At 44.8% G+C, this 23,968-nt stretch overlaps 1 protein-coding gene across 1 annotated transcript in view; it reads right to left on the bottom strand.

The window, feature by feature from the left end:
- The window catches only part of KIAA0753, a 100,306-nt gene that overhangs the window by 51,132 nt on the left and 25,206 nt on the right, over nt 1–23,968 (bottom strand). Inside the window, exons 2-6 of the mRNA XM_082245419.1 lie at nt 19,893–20,577; nt 19,320–19,426; nt 13,001–13,063; nt 12,327–12,548; nt 7,988–8,195 (exon numbers count right to left, since the gene is read on the bottom strand). Coding sequence (XP_082101545.1) covers nt 7,988–8,195; nt 12,327–12,548; nt 13,001–13,063; nt 19,320–19,426; nt 19,893–20,577 — 1,285 coding nt within the window. The remainder of the gene's footprint in view (nt 1–7,987; nt 8,196–12,326; nt 12,549–13,000; nt 13,064–19,319; nt 19,427–19,892; nt 20,578–23,968) is intronic.

Genomic DNA, 23,968 nt, shown 5'->3' with positions numbered 1-23,968 from the left:
TTTAGGTGCACTGTCACTAAGGAGGCCAGATTATTCTCTGCCCACATAAAGATCTCTTCCGCAATGATCATAAGGCTTGCTGCCCTTGTTCCGCCTTGTTTGTTTATGTAGCTGACTGCTGTGATGTCATCCGAGAATATTTTCACATACCTACCCTTTATGGTTGGGCTGAAGAACAACATTGATTCCATCACTGCTCTCAGCTCCTTGGTGTTGGGATGAGTGGCTGATCCACCGACTGTCCAAGCTGCCTTGGACCATTTGCTCGTTCATATGAGCTCCCCAACCTCTTGCACTTGCATCCATCGTGATTATGACCGGAATTTGCTGTGAACACAGGCGTCCCACTGTGAGGTTTTCTCGTCTTAACCACCACTGGATTGATGCCTTCACTTCTGGAGGATTTTCCACTATCAGTGGAAGCAATTTCTTCTGCCCATTCCAGACTGATAGCATGAAAGCCTGCAGATGCCTCAATGTGCCTGAGCCCACAGAACCCCCGGGATGGCTCCCCTGGTTAAATAAATTGATTCCACATAGAATCTTTTGTATTTCACATGTGTTAAAATTATTCAGATTCAGGATAAGATGGTACTTGCCTGACGGCTTCTGTCTAAAAAGATGGGAGAGTGAAACCCTCCCTTTCTCTGGCTTGGAGAGATGCAGCTGATCGCTTTTTGATTCAACATCTCCCGAAGAAGGGAAGACATATCCTTTGCCTTCTTTCTGTCTCTGGGCAGATTTGTCGCCATGAATTTTGTTTGGGGTATGGCAATCAGCCCTATACAGTATCCTGATTTTATTAGATCCAGAATAAATTTTTTTTTGGTGATTTTGTGCCACTGTGGGAAGAAGGACTCCAGTCCTCCTCCCACCTAGCCGCCTGAGTCATTAAGGATTTTGTTTTGGCTGGGAGGGTTTGAAAGAAAACCTCCTCTTCCTTTCCCCCTATTGTAGTTCCATCGCCTCTTCTGGTCTTGTTTGTCTTGTTCCGACCTTTGTTACCTCTTAAAAGGCACGAAAATTCCTCCTTCCCCCCTTGCTGTTTTGTAGGGATGGGGAATCCCTTTATCTTGTTGGCCGACCTCTCCAAGACCGACTCGAGTTCCTCGCCAAAAAGCAACTCCCCGGAGAAGGGAAGGGCACAGAGTCTTGACTTTGAGGCAGGATCCCCACTACAGGATTTTAGCCAGACTGATCTCCTTGCCTCATTTATGAGGGCTGTGGACCTGGCAGTGAACGTCACTGCTTCGGTGGAGGCGTCGACAATGTATTCTACCGTCTTGTTTAGGGTAGGAAGAGCATCTAAGATTTCTTCTTTCGCAGTATCCCCTTCTAGGAGGGAGCAGAGTCGTTTAAGCCTTAGGTCCAGTGTATGGGCTACACAGGTGGTGGCTAGAGCGGGTTTGAAATTTGCTGCTAAAATACCCTTCTGTTTTTCTATCCATTGGATCCTGAAGGGATCCTGCATCTTCAAATCTAACTCTTGACTTTTTTGATACTTTGGTTAGTGAAGCAAAAATTTTGGGGAATTTATCCTAAATCGCGGCATCTTGTATTGCTATGCTTGTAGTCTTTACTCATAGCTGGTGTCCTCCATTCCCCTAATTATCTTTGTTGCCCTTCTCTGGACTCTCTCCAGTTCTAGCACATCCTTTCTGAGGACCGGTACCTGGAACTGGACAGCATACTCGAGATGCGGCCAGACCAGAGTCTTGTAGAGTGGGAGAATTATCGTTTTATCTCTGGAGTGAATCCCCTTTTTTATGCATGCCAGTGTTCTATTGGCTTTGCTGCAGCAGCTTGACATTGCATGCCCCTGCTAAGCTTGTTGTCTACTAGGACCCCCGGGTCCTTTTCCCATCTTTGATTCACCCAGAGGTTCTCCTGCCAGCGAGTAACTTGTGTTCTTATTTCTGGCACCCAAGTGCATTACCTTACATTTTTCAACATTAAACCTCATTTGCCCTGTAACTGCCCCTCCTATTAGTTTGTTCAGGTCTTCTTGTAAGGTTTCCACGTCCTGTATGGAAGATATTGCCCTACTTAGCTTAGTATCGTCCGCAAATACTGAGATTGTGCTGGATATCCCATCCTCTAGGTCGTTTATGAATTAAACAGGATTGGTCTCAGGACAGATCCTTGGGAAACTCCACTTTAAACAAATTTCCTACCAAAAACATCACATCTTTTCTTGGGTGTCTCCCTTTGCTTTCTTTAGGATCCTGAGTTTTATCCTAAAAAAAAAAAAAAAAAAACAGAAAGAGCAAGGGACCACTATGACTCCACCGGGCCAAGACCGCTGAGTAACTTAGATATACCATGTAAGTGTGCCCAACCAGACACCACCTAGTGCTGGTCCCACCACTGGATGACTAGAAAAAACCCCCACCATTCCACCTGGAAGGTAGTGTGGTGTTCTGTCACCCTCACACCCCAGTGACCCCTCCACTAGGAAAAAAAAAAGAAAACACAAGAGCCCCACACAAAAAAAGAAAACACAAGAGCCCCACACAGACCCCCTTTTCCTTACCTTAGGGCCAGACTCCTCCGACACCTCCAGGCCTGCCTTCCCGACAGTAGCCACCTCCATGGTGACTTGCTGGACCGACTGCCACGCTGCTCTGCCGTATTTACGGGTTTAGGTGTGTAGCAGGGAATCCCGGACTGGCGCTGTGTATTTGGCGCCTCCAGAAGTGCTGTGGTGCCCCACCATCTCGGCCAGCGTCCTCGCCACGTTTTCACCTACTCAAAATAGCTGCCATACCACTTCCCGTCAGCACTTTCATCACTTCCACCCGCTGGAGGAAATGACATCATCATCGCGTGCCTGGCCGCATGGGGAGAAGGCTGAGCTGCTCACCTGAGCCAGGCAATGGAGCAACACTTGGGAGAGAGACACTGAGTCAAACTGTCCCTGCTACCAGCGCATCCACAAGGTAGGGGGTCCCTGATTGCAGCATCCTGTCTTCTTTTTTCCATTCCTGAGAACAGCTCTGGATGCACCAAGCTGATTGTATCCCTAGGTTCACTGCCCCTGTAAACGGGATTCAGCAGCGGGAGGCCCCTGCCACTTAGCACAAAGGCCAGAGAAAATAAACTCTTCCAGTCTGGCTGGAGGAAACACATATACTGAGGTATTGCTGGTGAGCAGCCATTTTTATAATGTGGATCATAATGCGTTTTCTATGTTAGGTGGGAGGAGCCTCTCTTTATTTGTAAGCCGTTCTGGAAGATGACTTGGAAAAATAGCCTAAATCATTTTTAATGCCCATTTGCACAGAACTAACATACATGTACTTTCACTGGGTTGGGATCGCACCAGACGAGCCAAGGACTTCGCCGCCAACGGCCTTTGGAAAAAATAGCCAAGGCGGAAATCTGCCCCCTGATGGTGCCCAGAGCCAAACGTTTATCTACACCCACTCGTAGAAACTCGAACAGGCAACAAAGGAGCGGGGAGAAACCATCTGCGACTCACACCAAGTAATGTACGCCTTCCAGACTCTATGATAAAACCTTCCTGGAAGTAGATTTCCTAGCCTTCAACAGACTCCGACAGCCCTCTGCCTTTCAGCACCTGGCTTTCAATAGCCACGCCTTTAAAGCCAGCAACCGTAAAGCAGGATGGAAGATTGGTCCCTGAGACAGAAGAGCTTCCCTGAGAGGAAGTTTCCAAGGGACATCTGTTACCAGCCATGCCAGGCCTGCGCACCAAGACCGACGAGGCCAGTCTGGTGCCACCAGAATGACTGGAATTCCTTCTACTTCGACTCTACGTCTCGACAGAAGTTGCATTGGAGGAAAGGAGTAAATCAGACGACACTGACCAAAGGAGCCACCAGGGCATCTGTGGCATCGGCCAGAGGATCCCGAGACCTTGACACGAACCTCTGCACCTTCTTGTTGAGACAGGAAGGCAGCAGGTCCACATCGGGGGTCCCCCACCAAAGACACATTTGATGAAATACCTCCGGATGAAGAGACCATTCTCCTGGATCCAACGTCTGCCGACAGATAGTCCGATTGCCAATTTTCTACCCCCCGGAATGTGTACAGCAGAGAGGGTCGGAAAATATTTTTCTGCTCACCTCAAGATGCCGGCCATTTCCCAGGCCGCCAGGGCACTCTTTGTGCCCCCTTGATGATTGACATACGCCACAGCCGTAGCATTGTTCGATTGTATCCGCACAGGGCATCCCTGCAGATTATCCGTCCATTGAGACAAAGTCTGATCGCCTGAATTTCCAGGATGTTGATCGGCAACCTAGACTCCTCCCGAGTCCAGACACCTTGGGCTGAACACACTCCCAAGACACCTCCCCATCCGGACAGCCTGGCATCCATGGTGATTACAGTCCAATTGAGGGGATGAAAAGATTTCCCCAAGACGTAGGGCCGGGGAGCGGAGCCACCATAGGAGAGACTCCCTCAAACCCCGACTCAACAGAATCAGATTATCCAATGACAGCGGATCCTTGTTCCATTTAATCAGAATCTCCCTTTGCAAAAGGTCTGGTATGGAACTGCCCAAACAGAACTGCATTAAAAAGGTGGAGACCATAAGACCCAGCACTTACATGCAAGTTCTGAGTGATGATCGATGGTTGGACAACAGGACCCGAACAGCCTCCTGTAGCTTCAGTAGTTTTGTCTGAGGAAGAAACACAGGGCTGACGCTGCATCCAGCATCAGACCCATGTAGTCTTGCAGAGTTCGCACTGTAACGTCCAAATCGGCTTCTAGAGCCGAGGAAGACTCTGCACACAGAAGCAGATTGTCCAGGTAACCCACTATAGCGATCCCTTTCTGCCGTAACAAGGTCAACACTGGGGCCAAAACCTTTGTGAACACTCGAGGGGCTGAAGCAAGACCAAAGGATAACACCACAAATTGAGAGTGCTTCTTGCCCATGGCAAAACGAAGAAAAGGCTGATGCTCGACATGTATTGAAATATGAAGGTAATCGTCCTTGAGATTCATACAAGCCATCAGATCTCCATGATGAAGGAAAGCAACTACTGTGCGGATGGACTCCATCCAAAATTTCTGAACCTGCAACAAAAGGGTTCAGAGCCTTGATATCCAAGATCGGACGAACCTTGCCTTCCTTCCTGGGAACTGTAAACAGATTTGAATAAAAACCTTGGAAATGGCCCTGTAGCCGCTCAGGAGACAGGCATAAGTTGGAAGGAAAGAAACTTGCCAGAGGCAAGGACCAAAACTCGATCTTGTAACCAAACCGAATCAGTTCATGGACCCATTTGTCCTGAATGAACAAGGTCCACGGATCTGGAAAGAAACAAAGATGTCCCCCCACCCCAGATGCGGGTGAGGGCGCCCCTTCAGGCTGGGGAAGGTTTGTCTGCAGAACCAGAGGCGCCCGCTATGGACTTACCATTCCAGGGTCTCTTGGAGCCTCCCGCAAAGTTAGGGGTGGATCTCGAGCCCTTTTCCTGTGATCCAGACAGATGAAAGGGATGCCTGTGAGCCGAAAAGAAGGGAACCCTCTAACAGCAAAGTTCCTTGCCCTTAGTAGCCTGTGGAAGCAAAGTACTCTTGCCTCCCGTAAGGCCCTTGATGATCTCTTCCATAGAGGCACCGAACAAACGGTCACCAACAAAGGGAAGATCAGTCAGTACCTTTTTAGAAGTCTGGTCAGCTGACCAGTACTTCAACCAGATCATGCGGCGAAGGATCACCACTGTCACAGAAACCCTGCTGGAAAGTGGGGCCACATCACAAATAAACTAACACTTGGATCAACTGATCCACCAGGTCCGCCAGCTCAGAAGGATGTTGACTCCCCTCCAGATCCTGGCGCAAAATCTTAGCCCATTCTGTTAAGGTCTGAGATACCAAGGTGACAGCAAATACCGGTCTTAAAATTGAACCAGCCACAGTGAAAAGATACCGGACCAGAGCCTCCGCTATTTTGTCCACGGGATCCTTAAAAGACGGGGAATCTTCCAGCGGCAAAAGTGTGGTCTTATTCAGCCTGGAAACTTGAGAGTCCACCGATGGTGGAACCGTCAGTTTCTGCAGAAGAGACTCCTCAAAGGGATATCTTCTAGCAAAACGCTTCGGTATTCCAACCATGCGTTTTGGGGAACCCCATTGACTAGCGACAATCTCGTCAAAATAAGCAGGAAAGGGAAAAACCTTATTTACCTTGGAAGATTAGTGGGTGCCAAATTGCACCGGCGTCGCCAACTCGGCAGCAGTGGAGACCTCCAACTTCAAAGTTTCCCGCACTGATACAATCAGAGCCTCCACCAGCCCTTTATCATGCGCGGCTGCAGAGGAGGACGACTCATCCTCCCTATTGGAGAACTCAGCGTGCATGGATGCAGACCCAGTGGGCTGACTCCCGCCCGTGGCGCCCAAATCCTCCTCAGAATCTGAGGAAGCAGAGGATACAGGTGAAGGTGGGAGGTGCTTCTTGCTAGGTCTCCTTTGCAGGGTCATATCTACTTTAGCTACTAGTGACTGCAGGGCTGCCGTCAGGGCAGACTGAGACCCAGAGGGTCCCGCAGCTTCCAGGAGTGGATCGGGTGGTGAAACAAGCTCCCCAGGCTCCATGACCATAAAGGGTTAAGCAAAACCCTGCTGCTCAGCAAAGAAAAAAAAACGGGAGGCCCCTCCCCCCTGTGCACCACTGTGGCACTACAAGAATCAGTGCACCCATGGCGCTGTATACAAGGAAGGATAGTGTACCCCCAGAGACTCACCACCCAAGCTGGAAGTGCCAAAACGATCTGCCACACTGCTGGAAAGAGGAAGAGGAAACGCTGATCTGACACTAGAGGCCTCTACAGCCTCAGCACTGTCTCTGACCACAGGAAAATAGCCGCCAATGCAAGTCTATGGGGAAACCAAACACATGGTCGCTGAACTACAGAAAAATGGCTGCCAAACTGGGAATCACAGAGACTACGGAAAAATGGTGGTACCAAGCAGCGCTGCACGGGACCCTGGACCCCAGGGAAGAAAAAAAAAAAAAAAGCTTTACAGACCCCAGGAGGGGACCCCTACCCAATTGCACCAATGCCCCCAAACAGGGGCCGGGGGGGGGGGGGGGGTGGAGGGTTGGGTGGCGGGGGCAGATGAGGGCATCCAAATTTAAGGGGCAACCCCAGGAGGAGGGGGAAACACAAAGGGGAAACCACCCCAACAATTCTGCCGGAAAGGAGGGGGAACACTACGGTTACCAGGCGGGTGCCACTCCAGCCTGTGTCCCCCATCACGCAAGACTGTCTCGCCTTCATCCAGCCTGTGTACCCCATCACACAGCCCGTGTCCCCCGCCTTCATCCAACCTGTGTACCCCATCACGCTGCCTGTGTCCCCCACTGTCATCCAGCCTGTGTCCCTTATCACACAGCCTGTGCCCCCCGCTGTCATTCAGCCTGTGTTCCCCATCACGCAGCCTGTGTCCCCCATTACGCAGCCTGTGTCCCCTGCAGTCATCCAGCCTGTGTCCCCTATCACGCAGCCTGTGTCCCCTGCCATCATCCAGTCTGTGTCCCCCATCACGCAGCCTGTGTCCCCGCTGACATCCAGCCTGTGTCCCCATCAAGCAGCCTGTGTCCCCCCATCACGCACACCCCCTACCAGGAAGTGCAGTATCACGTATATATACACGTAATTCTGCACAGAACGGCCGTCCTGTAGCAGTAAATCTGCTGTGGGGCAATCGTTAAGTGGTTAAAGTAATGTAGGCCTAAGTAAACAAAATGTCTCTGTGTGTCAGCATCAGTGTGTGTGAGACTGTATGTATGTATGTATGTATGTATGTCTGCAATGTGAAGTGTGTGTCCGTCTTTTTCGGACTTCCCATGTTTATGTTGAATACAAAGGTTACCATTCCAATCTCCAAGTCCTTACTTGAAAGACTTCAATATTGACAATAAGTCTAATAGAGGAGTCCCTACATGGAAACTGAAGATATTGCTTTCCTATCTTTTAAGAAGGATAAACATGCTTACCAACCACAAGTCGTCTGTTTACACGTTTCCAATTCTCTTCTGGCAACACCTTCTGTTTGAGGACAGGTGGAGGACCGTGGCCGTCTCTAACAGGTGATCTGGTATCATAATAAGTCTTCCTGTTGTGCGGTGATCTACTTGCTGCAGTGTTTGGGGGTGCCTTTCTTCCATGAGAGGACGTTTTATCTTCAAGAAGTAAATCTAAGTTCTAAACACACAATGGTGGGTGTAGGACATAAGTGAGAGGATCACAAAGACCCAGAACAAACCGCTACATTTGATACATCAATGCAAAGCATATTAAAAAAAAAAAAAAAAAAAAAAATCAGCGCCATGGACCCATGCACGATACCCATACGATATTTACAACAAAAGCTGCAAAACGACAATAGCTTATGCTAACTAGGCTTCAATCTAAAGTAGCATTAAACTGGTTGTAAACCTCAGACATGGAATATTAACAAACCATATCCCTCTACAGTGTGTATTTGTCTCAGTTAAGAGCACTACGTTTCACTTTTGTGTGCAGCCTCATTCCTCTGCGATCAGCATGAGTCACTTCTGACAAGTTTTCCTGACACTAAGAAAAAATGGAGACAGGGTAGGGATCTTCAGCTGATTGACCGCCTCAGCTCCAGGCCTGTGTGCTGTGTAAAGGGGAGTGTGTCCCTTCCCTCCAATCAGCTGTCAGAGCTCTCCTCACTGAGCTCCGAAGAGTATAACTCTGTATAACAATTGTAATAAGTGTTATTTTCAACTGAACCCAATGAAATTTGAAAATTACAGTCACATGACTGAAAATAAAGTGTCTTAAGCTGGTGTTAAAGCTTTTAGAATTGAGTCTCATGTATTAAACTCTTGTATATCAGCAAAATGGATACTCCTTGCAACCAACTTTTTTGAGAGACAAGTAAGAAAAAGTATAAATAAAGTGTAAATAAGAAAATGGGCTCAAATCGCACTGCAAAGAATCGCATGCGATTTGAACAGGAATATGGTGCGATTCCTGTCCGAATTGCAGGCGGTTGCCCCCACCGCTCCTGTGTGAACCCAGGCTGAAGTCACTCTGACATGCCTGGGTTCACACAGGAGCGGTGTGGGAAACTGCATGCGATTCAGACAGGAATCGCACAAGATTATTTGCAGTGTAATTTGAGCCCATTCATTTTATATAGCATCACAAAAGGTATGGGTTTCAGGTATTGGAACATTTGCGCGAGTATGAGTACTCATGCAAATGCTCAATATTGGTACTGATACAGGTATCAGTGCAACCCTAATGTTAATAACATTTTAGCGCTACAGGCCTCACGTGCAAGACAAAACTATTTTTCAAATGATCACGTATGGTCTAGGTCCAGGCAGTGTTTACAATGTGCAGCGCTAGAATGAGACAAGCGCACCCAATGTGAGAGGTTAAGGCCCCTTTCACATGGGCAGACCCGATCAGACCATTCATTGCTCTTTATGGAGCAGTGGATGTCAACAAACATGTGTAAGTTGACATACTATAAATAAAAGAAAATTTCCGCGCTAAAAGTGATGAAAAACAAAAATAATTAAAAGCAGTAGTGAGCAGCTGACACAAAATCAACTAACAGTGATTCAAAAAATACAATAAAAACAAAAAGTGCAGCGCTAAATCAGTGTACAATTAAAATGCTAAAGAGCACGTACAAAGAAAACAAAAAACAGGAGGAAGGGGTAGTGTCCAAATAAATAGTCCCAATATTAGAGTGCAGGAATGTGAATCCACGTGCAAAATAACTTTCTTCCAATGACACCAGGGAAAAGTGTAGGAAGGGGACACCCTTGTGCTCAGGTATAACAAGCAGCTTACCGGAAATCCGTGGCTGCTCAATTTAATGAGACAGCCTCTCCCAGCTGATAGTAAAACAGTAGGTCAACCAATATCAAGCTCAGATGTTTCCAAAGGCTTCCAAAGCTGACAAACGTTTCCCGTGTGTTGTTAAACAAATCTCATTAGTATGTGACACACTTGGAACTTTTCATTTACTCCAATGAACGTAGAGCCATATGTAGAAAGAAACAGAGGCCCATAGCGTAATCCCGTAAACCAAATAGGTAAAATTTATTAAAAAACTACTTACAATTAAAAAGACAAAAACAGGCATGTAGTATGCGCCGCTCATGGGTCTAACCGCGGCGTCCCGCAGGTCTCCAGATCAGCATGTTAGACATACTCTGCTGACACCATCGCCACTCCCTTTCATAAGGGGTGTGTCTCCATTGACGATCGTACCTCCGACTCCGCCCTCGCCCTCATGCCCTATCAGCTATGGGCGCGAGTGTGTCACTTCCGCCCGGATGACGATGAGTCATCAGAGGATACTGATCGTCACTTCCTGTTTACATCACGTGATGTGCATCACGTGACGTCCGTCTCCCCGCCCCTCTTACATGCTGGACGAATGGGCATTGAGAGAGACGGATTGTCACTTCCTAATCAGCATTACACCATGTGATGTGCATCACGTGACGATCGTCTTCCTGCCCCTTTTTGCCTGTTGGACGAATGGGCATTAAGGAAGACAGATCATCATTTCCTGTTAGCATCCAGTGTTACCTATCTCCAGACGGTCTCCTTTGACCTTTTACCTATGCATATTGGGCTACAAATATATCACTTCCGCCTTTCTGGGACTGAATACCAATTGGCTGAGGGGACTGTCATGAGACATAGGTGTGGGGGTATATAGGCGTGTGAGTTACGTCTGGGGTCACGCCCAGAAGAAGTCTTTCTTATGACGAAACGTTGGCGATCCCAGATGTAAACGTCCACACGCCCCCCAACGAAGCCGGCTGTTTACCTACATGCTGATCTGGAGACCTGCGGGACGCCGCGGTTAGACCCATGAGCGGCGCATAATACATGCCTGATTTTGTCTTTTTAATTGTAAGTCGTTTTTTAATAAATTTTACCTATTTGGTTTACGGGATTACGCTATGGGCCTCTGTTTCTTTCTACATATGGCTCTACGTTCATTGGAGTAAATGAAAAGTTCCAAGTGTGCCACATACTAATGAGATTGGTTTAACAACACACGGGAAACGTTTGTCAGCTTTGGAAGCCTTTGGAAACATCTGAGCTTGATATTGGTTGACCTACTGTTTTACTATCAGCTGGGAGAGGCTGTCTCATTAAATTGAGCAGCCACGGATTTCCGGTAAGCTGCTTGTTATACCTGAATACAAGGGTGTCCCCTTCCTACACTTTTCCCTGGTGTCATTGGAAGAAAGTTATTTTGCACGTGGATTCACATTCCTGCACTCCAATATTGGGACTATTTATTTGGACACTACCCCTTCCTCCTGTTTTTTGTTTTCTTTGTACGTGCTTTTTAGCATTTTAATTGTACACTGATTTAGCGCTGCACTTTTTGTTTTTATGTGTAAGTTGACACCTGCTGACATCTGATCCTATCTGCTAAAAACATACAGATGGGGGATTAGTTTCCCATTCGTCTGGCTGACCGGATGACAGTCGGATGGAAGCGGACAGGCAGTCCAGTTCCATCAAACTGCCTGTAGAGTAAAGTGGGCTGTGTCCGTTCTGCATAAGCTGAGCAGACACAGACCTGTCATCTGTCTTCTCACCAGGGATCAACGGACAGATTCCCCACTGAGCAAGCGGATCGGCTGGCAGAATATGCCCATCTGAAAGGGGCCCAATGCACATAATAAAGTGTTTCTTTGCATTCGAGGCCTATTTATAGATTATAAACTAGAAAATGTAACATATCCAATGTTCAACAGCTTGCATTTAAACAAGTTAGTAAATGAAAAGGAATGTATCACAGTGGGGTGTCCATAGTTTAGAGCAGAACCAATTCCAAGTATACCAGTATAAAACAACGAAGGAATCCAATCTCCTGAAAGCAAGGATTTGCCCCATCAGTCATCCTGCATGTCCCAATAAAGGTGCAATATAAATGGGAAAAAATATGCACTAATTATTTTACAGGGTGCCCTCATATCTGGAAGCAGTTGATATTGGGATGGTGTGGGCTTTAAAATCTCTCTTTACAAGAAAAAAAAATAAAAATATAGGAACATCGATAGTTGTAGGATTGCCATCCTCGACCTTTATTATTTTGTGTGTTAATAACCCAGGAGCAAACACCTGATAGGCACGTGGTTTTTCCAAGTCATTGGCTCACAAAGTAGTGAATGCTAGTATGGATGGCACCCCCCAGAACTGCCACCTTCAAAAATAAGTCAAGAATGGCAGATGACATTTTATTTTAGAGACACTGATTAGTAGCACATTTTCCCACAGTCATACAGCATTAAAAAAAAAATAAAAAATACCATGTACCTCAGTTTGTTGGAGAATTGATATGATTATATCAGAGGCAGCTGGATCCCCTCCAGCCTCCAGCTTTGCAGAACACAGGGAAAGCTGGCGGATGAGATGGCCAAGCTCCTTGTAGAGAGAGGGTATCTGCTGCTCGCCACGTTCACTCAGCTGAGTGATGAACATCTGTAGAACACGAATTGCTCCTCGGTGAACTGCTGCCAATCTAGACATGGTTCGGGACTGGCACAAACACATAATTATTGCACCAACAAGAAAAAAAAAAAAACACCTACGACTAATCACGAAAATGTGACTTTTTAAGGCAGCTCAGTGGCTAACACTACAATCAGGAAGTGCTCAGACTCTGAAATACCCATCAGGGAACCTATATTGGTCGTATATTGTAAACATTTTTTAGACTGTGTTTTCTGGTTGTACTGTATTTCCACAATCATTTAACATAATTAACTTATGTTCATACTAAATGGGCTGCCATGTGTTTGTATAAAAACATGGTAGGGAATTTAGACTGTAAGCTTCTACATAAAGTTTCGATAACCTGGATGCTACATAAACATCTAAATACAGTACTAAAAAGAAGAAAGAAAAAAAAAACAAGGTTCCAATAATGTTTGGCTGTCAACACACACAAGTCAACTGACAAATATACCGACAGAACTTCTCTTCATTACCTTCTTTGTATGCTTTATTTTAAGTGGGCTTAACTTTTCTAGATCTTCTTGGATCTCTTTTACCTGGTTAGTATCAAGGGAAAAAAAATAAAAAAATTAAAAACCTAAAACAAGTGCTTGCATTTTTACTAATGCGACAGCTTGTAGCTAAATATGGGTACAACCTGATCGAAATTTGGATGGTTCAGCAGTGACCAACCGAAGTTTGATCTGTGTATGGCCCTCCCTGTTTGGCAGAAGTTGACTGGTAGATCGACTTCTGTCGAACATGCTGGAAAACTTTCATCATTAGACTGCAACGCTGATCAATATATTCGGATGGCGTAGGATCCTGCTGTCAGAATACAATAGCACAGTGGGGACGATTCCTCCATCTACCTCGCTTGTGTGGATGAGGGAAATTAGTTTGTCTTCAGCCAGCTGGCACTTTGCAGTCCTGTGCAATTTAGTGTGCTGCGATTTTCAGCCCATTCATTTGAAAGGGCTGAAATCGTACAAAAAGTAATGCATACACTACTTTTGAAACCGCACTACAACCATATTGAATGGTACTTCGTCTGCACTAACAAAACTTTAGGCATCCTCTGCAATAGGAATTACTTTGGTTAATTGCTTCTATGGGGGATTCAGACACTACAATTTTCCTCATTAGAACATTGCAAGTGCATTAGCCTATTATATTGAACACACAGACTTTCATTCAGGAACCAGACATCCAGGACATAGTTGAACTGTTTTTTTTTTTTTATTTAACTGCTTAGCCACCGCCCAACGCAGATACCCTGTGGCAGGGCCGCCCCTCTGTACCAGATCACATACCTAGTACTTGATCTAAAACTCCAGGGTCTTGGGGGCGTGTGCACCGCTGGGGATCCGCTATGCTGTGATTGGACACAGCGGGAGCAAATCAGCAGGTCCGGTGGACCTGGGACCCACTGATCATTCAGGAAAAAGGCAGAACAGTGGTCTGCCTATGTAAACAAGGCCAGACTGCCGTTATGTGAGGGGAATGTGCGGATCCTGTATCCCTGCTAAGCAGGAACACGGATCTTTACATTTCCCCAGTTAAAGCACATCCCCCACAGTTAGTAATCACTCCCAGAGAATACTGTTAACCTTTTGATCGCCCCTGATGTTAACCCCCTTCCCTGCCAGTGTCATTAGTACAGTAACAGTGTATATTTTTTAGCACTGATCACTGTATTCAGGGTTCATACACATTTTCACCAATAAAATTCCATGACTTTTCCATGACTTCTCCATGACTTTACGTAAATATTTATGACCTAATGTTTCATGAAAGGTCTATGTATACATGTTAACTAACGCATGCTGTGAAACCGGTTACCACCCCATCTCTTTAATTCAGGACACATAATAATTACACAGGTTCTGAGGCTAATGCACCTAAGGTACCAAGTGAGTTTAATTAACACCTTAATCAGCCACAGAACCTGTGTAATTAATATGTGTCCTGGTTTAAAGGGATGAGGTGGTAACCCTACATGCAGTCCTTTTCCCTTTGTTTCTGGACCTGAATGAATGAAAAGGGGGTAGGTGTAAACAGACACAAGTCTATTTACATCAGCCTGCCCATAGACCTGCATGGACCTCATGATCAGACCTGCCTGAAAAAGAGACAAGACGACCCTGGTTGGAAAGGTTGTGTGAAAGGGTCCTAGGGGAGAGTTGTTGGGGGTGGTAAAAAAAAAAAGCAGCTCAGCTGCACATTTTTACTGCCCTCCAAAATACAAGTGTAAACAAGGCCTAAGCAGAAGCATCTCACTATGTTTACAGTATGATCATTATGATGATCATAGTACAGTAGGTGCTATATGGCTGTACTTTATATGCCGATTCTGTGGCTGTACTGTATACACTGATTCCGTGTCTGTGTGTTATATTCCGATATTGTGTCTGTGTGTTATATTCCAATACTGTGTCTATAGTGTATATGCCAATACTGTGTCTGTAGTGTATATACCGATACTGTGGCTGTACTGTATATGCTGATAAGTATCAGCATATGCAGCCATATACAGAAAAAGCCACAGTATCAGAATACACAGCCATATACACTACAGCCACAGAATCAGTATATACACTACAGCCACATAATCAGTATATACACTACATTTACAGAATCAGCATATACACTACAACCACAGAATCAGTGTATACACTACAGCCACAGAATCAGTGTATACAGTACAGCTATTGAATCCGTATATACACTACAGCCACGGTATCAGATTATAAAGTACAGCCACAGAATCAGCATATACAGTGCAGCCATAGTATCAGAATACACAGCCATATAATCAGTATATACAGTACAGCCATAGTGTCAGAATATAACACATAGACACAGTATTAGTATATAAAGTACAGCCACAGAATCAATATATACAGCCATATAGAGTAGGAACACTGTGGCCTAATATGTTGGTACTGAGGCTGTAATGTGTAATCACTGTACCTTCCATGTCCTGCTGCCTGACTATGCATGCACGTGCACCCGCCGCTGGAATCCCACACCTGCTCCTGCAGCCACCTCTTACTCCTGCACAGACTCTTCAGAGTATCACTCTGCAAGAGAAAGGATGGTGGCTGCCGTGGCCAGCCAGATCATAACTTCAGGATCAGGACATGCGGCGCCCGCTTTATCCACCTGCGCGCTGAAATTAAAGAAAAAATGCCCTCACCTCCTGGGCCCCTCAAACCTAGTAGTAGTGGTGGTTCTGCGCTGCTCCTCCATTTAAAGAAAAAAATGCCCTCATGGCTCTATCCTCCTGGGCCCCTCAAACCTAGAAGTAGTGGTGGTTGTGCGCTGCTCCTCCACAAGTCAATGTAAAGCTGCCCGCCTCCCCGCTGGGCGGATAGGGACCGAGCACAGCACTGAAGGGGCGGTTCAGCAGCCCTAGCACTGCCCCTGACTGCTATACGCCTACCTATAGGTAGCACCGACCCTGCTCCTATGCAGATAGATGCTTACACAATGTAAAATGTCATGTCACTGTAGAGCTGCACGATTCTGGATGAAATGAGAATCACAATTTTTTTGCTTGGAATGAAGATCACGATTCTCTGCGTAACATCATCTTTTACATTATAAAAAAAAATTAGGATAACTTTACTGTTTCATTTTTTTTTTTTGTTATTCATTAAAGTGTATTAATTGCGTTTGAAAGACTGCTGCGCAAATACAGTGTGACATAAAATATTACAACAATCACCATTTTATTCTGTAGGGTCTCTGCTAGAAAAAATATATAAATGTTTGGGGGTTCCAAGTACTTTTCTAGCAAAAAATACTTATTTTAACTTGCAAGCAATAAGTGTCAAAAAAGGTTTAGTCTTTAAGGCTCCGTTCACATCTAGGCGTTTTGGGGCGTTTTTGGGGCGTTTTTCTGCTCTAGGATCAGCTCTCAAAACGCCCAACAAGACAAATCCTATTCATTTCAATGGCCCCTGTTCACATCTGAGCGTTTTGACGCTGTATACAAAACGCCCAACGCTCAAAAAAGTACATGAGCTTCTTTTTGGGCAGATTACAGGCGTTTTCCATTGATCTCTATTCAATCTAAAAACGCCTGCACAAAAATCGCGGTAAAAATCGCGGTAAAATCGCGGTAAAAAACGCCGCAAAAATCGCGGTAAAATCGCGGTAAAAAACGCGCGAAAAACGCTACGCTCAGGTGTGAATGTAGCCTAAGAGGTTAAATTTCCCTCCTCCGGGCAGACAGAAGGAAAAGATACATTGTATTTCATTGTGATTCTAGTACTGAACTGGGAGACTGATGTTAATAGACAGGAGGCTCTTTTTTTTTTTTCTTTGAAAGCTGATCTCTATCTCACAGCTATGTAAACAATGCAGCAAAGGTCATGTTAAGATTGTCGGGAGGAGAATGGAGATCGCGATTTTTTTACTTTTAATCGTGCAGCTCTATGTCACTGTCAATAAAATAATTAAGCATCTGCTCCACAGCAGTGGTGCCTTTCCCAATTCCATGACTTTTCCAAAACCTTGTGGGATTCAGTCATTTTCCAATACTTTTCCAGGCCTGGAAAGTGTCATGTCAAAATCCCATGACCTTTCCAGGAATTTCATGACCGTACGAACCCTGTGTATTGGTGTCACTTGTCCCCAAAAAGTGTCAAAAGTGTCAGTTAGGTGTCCGCTTTGTCCACCGCAATATCGCAGTCCCGCTATGGGTCGCTGATCGCCACCATTACTAGTTTAAAAAAAAATATATATACCATAGTTTGTAGCCGCTATAACTTATGCTCAATCAATATACATGTATGTGTATATGATTTTTTTTTCCAAACATTTTTCAAAATTGTCGGTCTTTTTCTGTGTATAGCATAAAAAATAAAAACCGCAGAGGTGATCAAGTACCACAAAAAAAAAAGCTCTATTTGTGGGGAAAAAAGGACATCAAATTTGTGTACAGTGTGGCACGACTGCGCAATTGTTAGTTAAAGTTAACGCAGTGCCGTATCACAAAAAATGGCCTGGTGATGAAAAGGGGGGGGGGGGGGGTAAACCTTCCGGAGCTGAAGAGGTTAAGAACAAAAACCTACAAAGTTTGTTAAAATCCTTGCAATGTACACTGATTACCCGGAGGACTTTGCTTTTTTATTCCTCAACAAAAGTGGAATTAGTCTTTAATCATCGGAATATTAAAAATTGGGAACTTTTCTCCCTAAATGTAACACTGAACAGGCGTTTTCAATAAAGAACTAATACAAGGCAGGAAAGATTACAACCGAAGAGCTCTTGTATCCATTTAACAGATGATCTCATTTCCCAAACATTATCTTGTGTTGCCCATGTGAAACAAAATTCCTTCCCCTAGTACAACTTTGAATAGTAAGAATATGATTGTTGCTTTGGGCAATGCAAACATTACATTAAAGCAGTAGTAAACTGCATAAAAAAAAAAAAGGCACCGTTTAGGTCATAAAAACTAAGCCCTCCAGCGGTGCACTATTACCACTGAAGGCGGTACACCCGGTCTTCCTTCTGGGTTTGCGGGCTTCAGCGGTATGACTGGCTGAGCCGGCAATGACTGTTTTTAAGGCATAGCTCTAAAGACACAAGTATGCCGTTCCTTCAAAGCGCACGCGACGGTGACGCATCTAACGTAAATATCTCATAACTGGTGCACGTTTAGGAGATATTTACTGTGCCTATAGGTAAGCCTTATTATAGGCTTACCTATAGGTGAAAATCATACAGGGAAGTTTACTCTGTTTTGGAAATTTTGGTTGTGGACATTTTCTTTAGTTTAAATAGTCATAATGTCTCCCAGTGTCAAGTTTTACTGATAATCCCTATTTACAGTAATTGTCGCTTTAACTGTCATTGCAGGAAAGACTTGTTGGTGAAAATCTTCCACTGGATGAGATGGCACTGGTAGTAGAGAGAGTCCATCGCACAGATCTATGTCTGCAGTTCGAGCCCTGTACTGCTGAGTTATGTTTGTGATATGGAAATTCTTATTTTACCAAGATTAATAGAGGGCATCTTTTAGTCACATTCGGATCCGTGTGATTGAAACACTGCTACTATTGTCTTATGCAGATAAAGCCTCATCAACTGGAACAGTTAAAATGGTCACTGTCATATTTGGCTTATATATGAATCATGTATGATTGGACCCACTAACAGGTAATGGACTCATGTTTATGAATTGACATGAATGAACAATGAAAAGCCATGTGCTTCTTGTGGCAGTTGAGCCCTTTGTTCGCTCATATCCATTTATGGGCATGTACTCTACAGTTTCTAATGTGCTTTTTGAATGTATACGTATCTGTGATTGGTGGTCTTGAAGCCACTCCCTGTAACTCCCTTTTTGTTCACTTGCTGTAAATAAACCAAGCCCTGCCCTGGGAGACACACAGGGGACAGAAGACACAGGAAGGCACATACACACACACACACACACACACACACACACACAGACACAAGCTCACACAGCAGCTTACACAGCCATTTCATCCATGAAGACACACAAAAAACACTTGCTCTTACACACATGCACACACATACATATCCGGAGAGAGACCTGGCAGATGGCATCAAAATGACCCAGCGCGTCTGTTCCTTTCTTTGTCGCCGAGAGCTTGGTAAACCGTTATGCAAAAGAGCGGTGCATTTGTACTTTTCAGTACAAGCTATTAATGGAGCTTGGTGCGTAATAATCTTGAGCGGACTGAAGCGGGTTTCTATGCTCCAAGCCCTATTAATTTCCACGACAACTCCCACTTTAAGAGAAGCTGATCAATAAGCAATAACTAGATTTCTTACCTGTTGCCGTAGAACATAAAGCATTCTGCTAAATCTGGTTGCCCGTTCCTGCTGGCGTATTCGGCCCCTGGCCTCTTCTAAGGGATCCAAAGTATCTCTATTGCATTCTAAAACAAAATGGATATCTGAATTGTTGTCCTAGGGTACCACACTACTGTTAATAAGCAGAGAGATCTGACCACAGTACAACTGTTTGTGGGACTAGTCATGTACAGATACAAAATGTTTATAGCAGTTAAGCAGGCAACAGCCGAATGATTGTTTCCATGAGAATGGTCAGAGGAGTGTGTTCACATAACATAGGGCAGATGTGAAAATTACATACAATACACTATGGAACAAGGAAAACCAGAAGTTATAATAAAGGCCACGTTTACCTTTCAAAAAAAAAAAAAAAAAAATGTAAAAAAAAAATGCACATACATTTGTAGGAAAAAAAAAGTTATTTTTCGGCACAGCAGCCTGAAAAGCATTGTATGGGATGACATCACTGCTGCACATGCAAAGGAATGCATTCATTGATTATTACATATTATTATTGTTATTACATATTTCGGGAAAATCAAGCTTTACCTTTCTTGGCCAGTTCTTCAATTTTCCTCATGCAAGAATGTAGATCTTTCTGAAGACGCCTTACTTCCTGCTCATTCTGTTCCGCTTCAGTTTTTGGGATGAGACCAGGCCCCGGATCATGGGTAGGAGGGGAGTCTGCCACCTCTACATTATTCCTGTTCCTGTCAGGTGTATACACATATACCAAAGCACCTGATTTTGTCACTTCAGGCTTTATTGAACTGTTAGGCTTCCTGTCCTTTACAAAAGTTCTGGCTTTAGCCTTCTCAGGACTGCCGATTATCACCCCTCTTCTGAATGGAGGAGAACGCGGTTTGTTTGGCTGGGACTTTAGTTCTCCCTCCAACTTCTCCTGTAAACGCTTTTGTTTCAGATCTCGCTTTACAAGCCAGATAGCAAGGTTCAAGCGTTCTTCAGATACAGCAGAGAAAGCCATTGAGGGGGAGGAATTACTTTGCAAATTGTCAGATGTTAATTTCTCTAAAGATTTATTTTGAAGGCTTGATATCTTTTCAATAATGATGGGAGAAGGGTTTGACAACTGGGATTTCAGTTTTCTCTCCAATTTATTTTGTAAATGCGTCTTTTGAAGACTTGAAATCTTCTCAAATATGATGGGAGAGGGATTTGAGAACTGGGTAGCCAGATTTGATGGATGAGTAGCAACATTCAGATTAAAGCGCAGCTTCAAAAAGGAAAAAAAAAATTAAATAAGGCAATGAAAGCTGCAAATATCAACTTCTTTGATTATATGTAATGCATTTTTACAGGAGGTTATTTTATAATGCAGTAATTATAACATTCAAATATTCACTGCAGGTAAATCAATCATTGCAATTTAAAACCGATGCATCAGGAAGATACACCTGCAGTATATCACTGGTCCCCTCAAAAGTGTCACTTAGGTGTCCGTTCTGTCCGCCGCAATGTCGCAGTCCCGCTAAAAATCGTTGATCGTCACCTTTACTAGTAAAAAAATAAATAAATAAAAATGACATAAATCTATCTCCTAGTTTGTAGACACTATAACTTTTGTGCAAACCAAATCAATATGCACTTATTGGGATTTTTTACCAACAATTTGTGGCAGAATACATATTGGCTTAATTGATAAAAAAATTTTTTTTATTGGGAATGTTTTATACCAAAAAGTAAAAAATATATATTTTTTTCCAGAATTGTCGCTCTTTTGTTGTTTGTAGTGCAAAAAATAAAAACCACAGAGGTGATCAAATACCACCAAAAGAAAGCTCTATTTGTGGGGAAAAAAAGGACATCAATTTTATTTGGGTACAGCTTTGCACAACCGCGCAATTCTAAGTTAAAGTAACGCAGTGCCGTATCGCAAAAAATGGCCTGGTCATTAAGGGGACAAATCCTTACAGTCCTTAAGTGGTTAGAACAGTGGTTCTTAACCTTGTTGGAGGTACTGAACCCCACCAGTTTCATTTGCGCATTCACCGAACCCTTCTTAATTGGAAAAATAAAATATGATTTTTTCAAATTCAAAACATAGGTATATATTATTTTAGGTATATATTTATACATAGGTGCACAAAATGAACAAAACCATTAAGAACAAAGAACAAAACCATTAAAACTTGATTTTCACACAAAAACATAATAATGAATATTTACTGCAAATTAGTGTGACTTCTGCTGTTGTCTTTCAGAGACCAGTTCAGAAATGCGCTGCTTTATCTTGGCAAGTGCCACTCTCATGTCATTGTCATGTGTCATGTCACCTCACCCTGGCCTGCTGTAAGGGGGGATCTATATGGGGGACGGGACCTCACCTCACCCTGTCCTGCTGTAAGGGGGGGATCTATATGGGGGACCTGGTCCCCCATATAGATCCCCCCCTTACAGCAGGCCAGGGTGAGGTCCCCCATATAGATCCCAGGTCCCCCATATAGATCCCCCCTTACAGCAGGCCAGGGTGAGGTGAGGTCCTGTCCCCCATTTAGATCTCCCCCCTTACAGCAGGCCAGGTTCCCCATAAAATAGATCCCCTTTACATAGTCTTCTCAGTGTTCTCACACAGTCAGTCAGTCAGTCAGTCAGACAGTCACTAGACTAGTACAGCCAGTACTACTCCAGTCCTACCTTTTTTTCACCTGTGTCCCGACTCCCGATCACAGGCTAGGTTTTCCTCCTGCAGGCTGCAGCACCACTGTCACCACTGACTCTCTGGCCTCTCACCTGCTGGCTTCTTCTGCTGCTGCGGCTGCCTGGCGGTTCTCCCCCCCGCGCTGCGCTAGGCGGCCGCTGCACGGGTTAGTCCCTCCCCTGACAGTCCCTCCCCCCACCACTCCACAGTAGGCGACGCCTGCTCCGGCTGGATCGGATTCGGCCGGGAGCCGAGCTGCACAGCCAGCAGTGAGAGTGAGCCAGGGGCAGAGAGAGCTGCGAGTGCGAGCGGAAGGACATGCCCGAAACTGGAGAAATAGTCCCTGACAGCGAAATGGTACTAGCGGAGGGTGTGCCGAACCCTCAAGACTGACCAACCGAACCCCTGGGGTTCGATCGAACCCAGGTTAAGAACCACTGGGTTAGAAGGTGGACGTAGTTCTGAAATGATTTATCTTTACATCACAGAAAACTGACATTTTAACAGGGGTGACTTTTTATATCCACTGTACTTGTATTATTGGACCAATATGCAACCTTGTTTAATAAGAATCACGAAGCCTTGGCAGAAAAGAGATACGCAAAGAGAGTTCTAAAGACGTGTTGGTTAGAGCCTACCCACATAAAGAGCATAATATTTTATATACAGTCTTAAATGTGAATTAAAGTGACAAATGACTGAGGGATTCTGGGGCATTTCTCTAATTCAGTCTTTTGCAAACAGAGTTCCGTTTAATCCCACGGTTCCTACAGACGTTTTCTAGGGGTTCGCAATGAGCATATTCTGCCTCTCAGATAAGAAACCACTGACACCAGTGATCCTTTTAGCTAACTGTAAGTGATTTCTCCTGAAGACCGCAAATTTAAGAAACATATTTCACATTGACTGTCAGACTAATGTACTGTGAACTGTAGATATAGTAATTATTTGTAGGGGTTCCCTGAGACCAGTAAGTTATTTCAAGGGTTCCCCCATGTTAAAAGGTTGAGAAAATCTGCTCTAAACTGTGTAAGTACATGTAAAGCATCTCAGATTGATTATCTAGGGTGAAAATATATAGCAGGCATCAATAAATGGCAAACCGCGATCCAGACCTGGACCAAGCCACTATCCCATCAAGACCTCCATGGTCTGCCATTTAGGAGCAGGTTCTTAGCCCACACTCCGCTGCCTCTGTATTCCTCACAGGGGAGTGGGGACAGCACAGTCCAGAATGGAGGGCAGGATCTGGAGCTGCCCAAGCTAACTTGTCATATTAACTACCTGGTGATTGGTTGCTAGAATACAGAGCAGTCCTAGCAACCAATCACCAGCTTGTTAATATGAAAAACCTTAGTTAGACTTACCAGTGACGGTATTTCTAAGAGCCTTTCAGGACAGCACCTGGAGAGAGCAAAGCTCCATCCAATTTCCCAGGAAGCACTGCAGTCTTTAAATCCCTCCTCTTCCACCATGCCTTCAGTTATAGAGTAGCGCCGACATGCTGGAAAACAGAGACTATAACAAACAACCAAAACAGGTTATTAAGTCATAACTCAGAAAAAAAACTTAGGGAAAGTAGTAGGCTGCTATCCTGAAAGGCTCTTAGAAATACCGCCATCGTTAAGTCTTACTAAGGTTTTCCCAAGTCACCTTTCAGGACAGCACCTGGACAGGATAACCGAGAAACTTACCCTAGGGCAGGACCACTGCCTGCAGTACCTTCCTACCGAAGGCCTGATCTGCAGCTGGACAGTAAGTCCAGCCTATAGTGCCGAAGGAAAGTAAAAAAACTGGACCAGGTAGCTGCCTTGCAGATTTGTTCAGGCGAAGCACTGGCTCTTTCGACCCAGGAAGCAGCCACTGACCTAGTAGAATGGGCCGTAATACCTTAAGGAGGAATTTTCCCCCCGAGTTATGTAGGCTTCTTTGATTGCCTACCTAAGCCACCTTCCTAAAGTACTTT

Source organism: Pelophylax lessonae, assembly GCF_965119305.1.
Source record: "Pelophylax lessonae genome assembly, chromosome: 2".
Lineage (NCBI taxonomy): Eukaryota > Metazoa > Chordata > Amphibia > Anura > Ranidae > Pelophylax > Pelophylax lessonae.
Note: the sequence above shows the minus strand (reverse complement) of the source record. Positions and strands in the feature narration are given on the sequence as shown.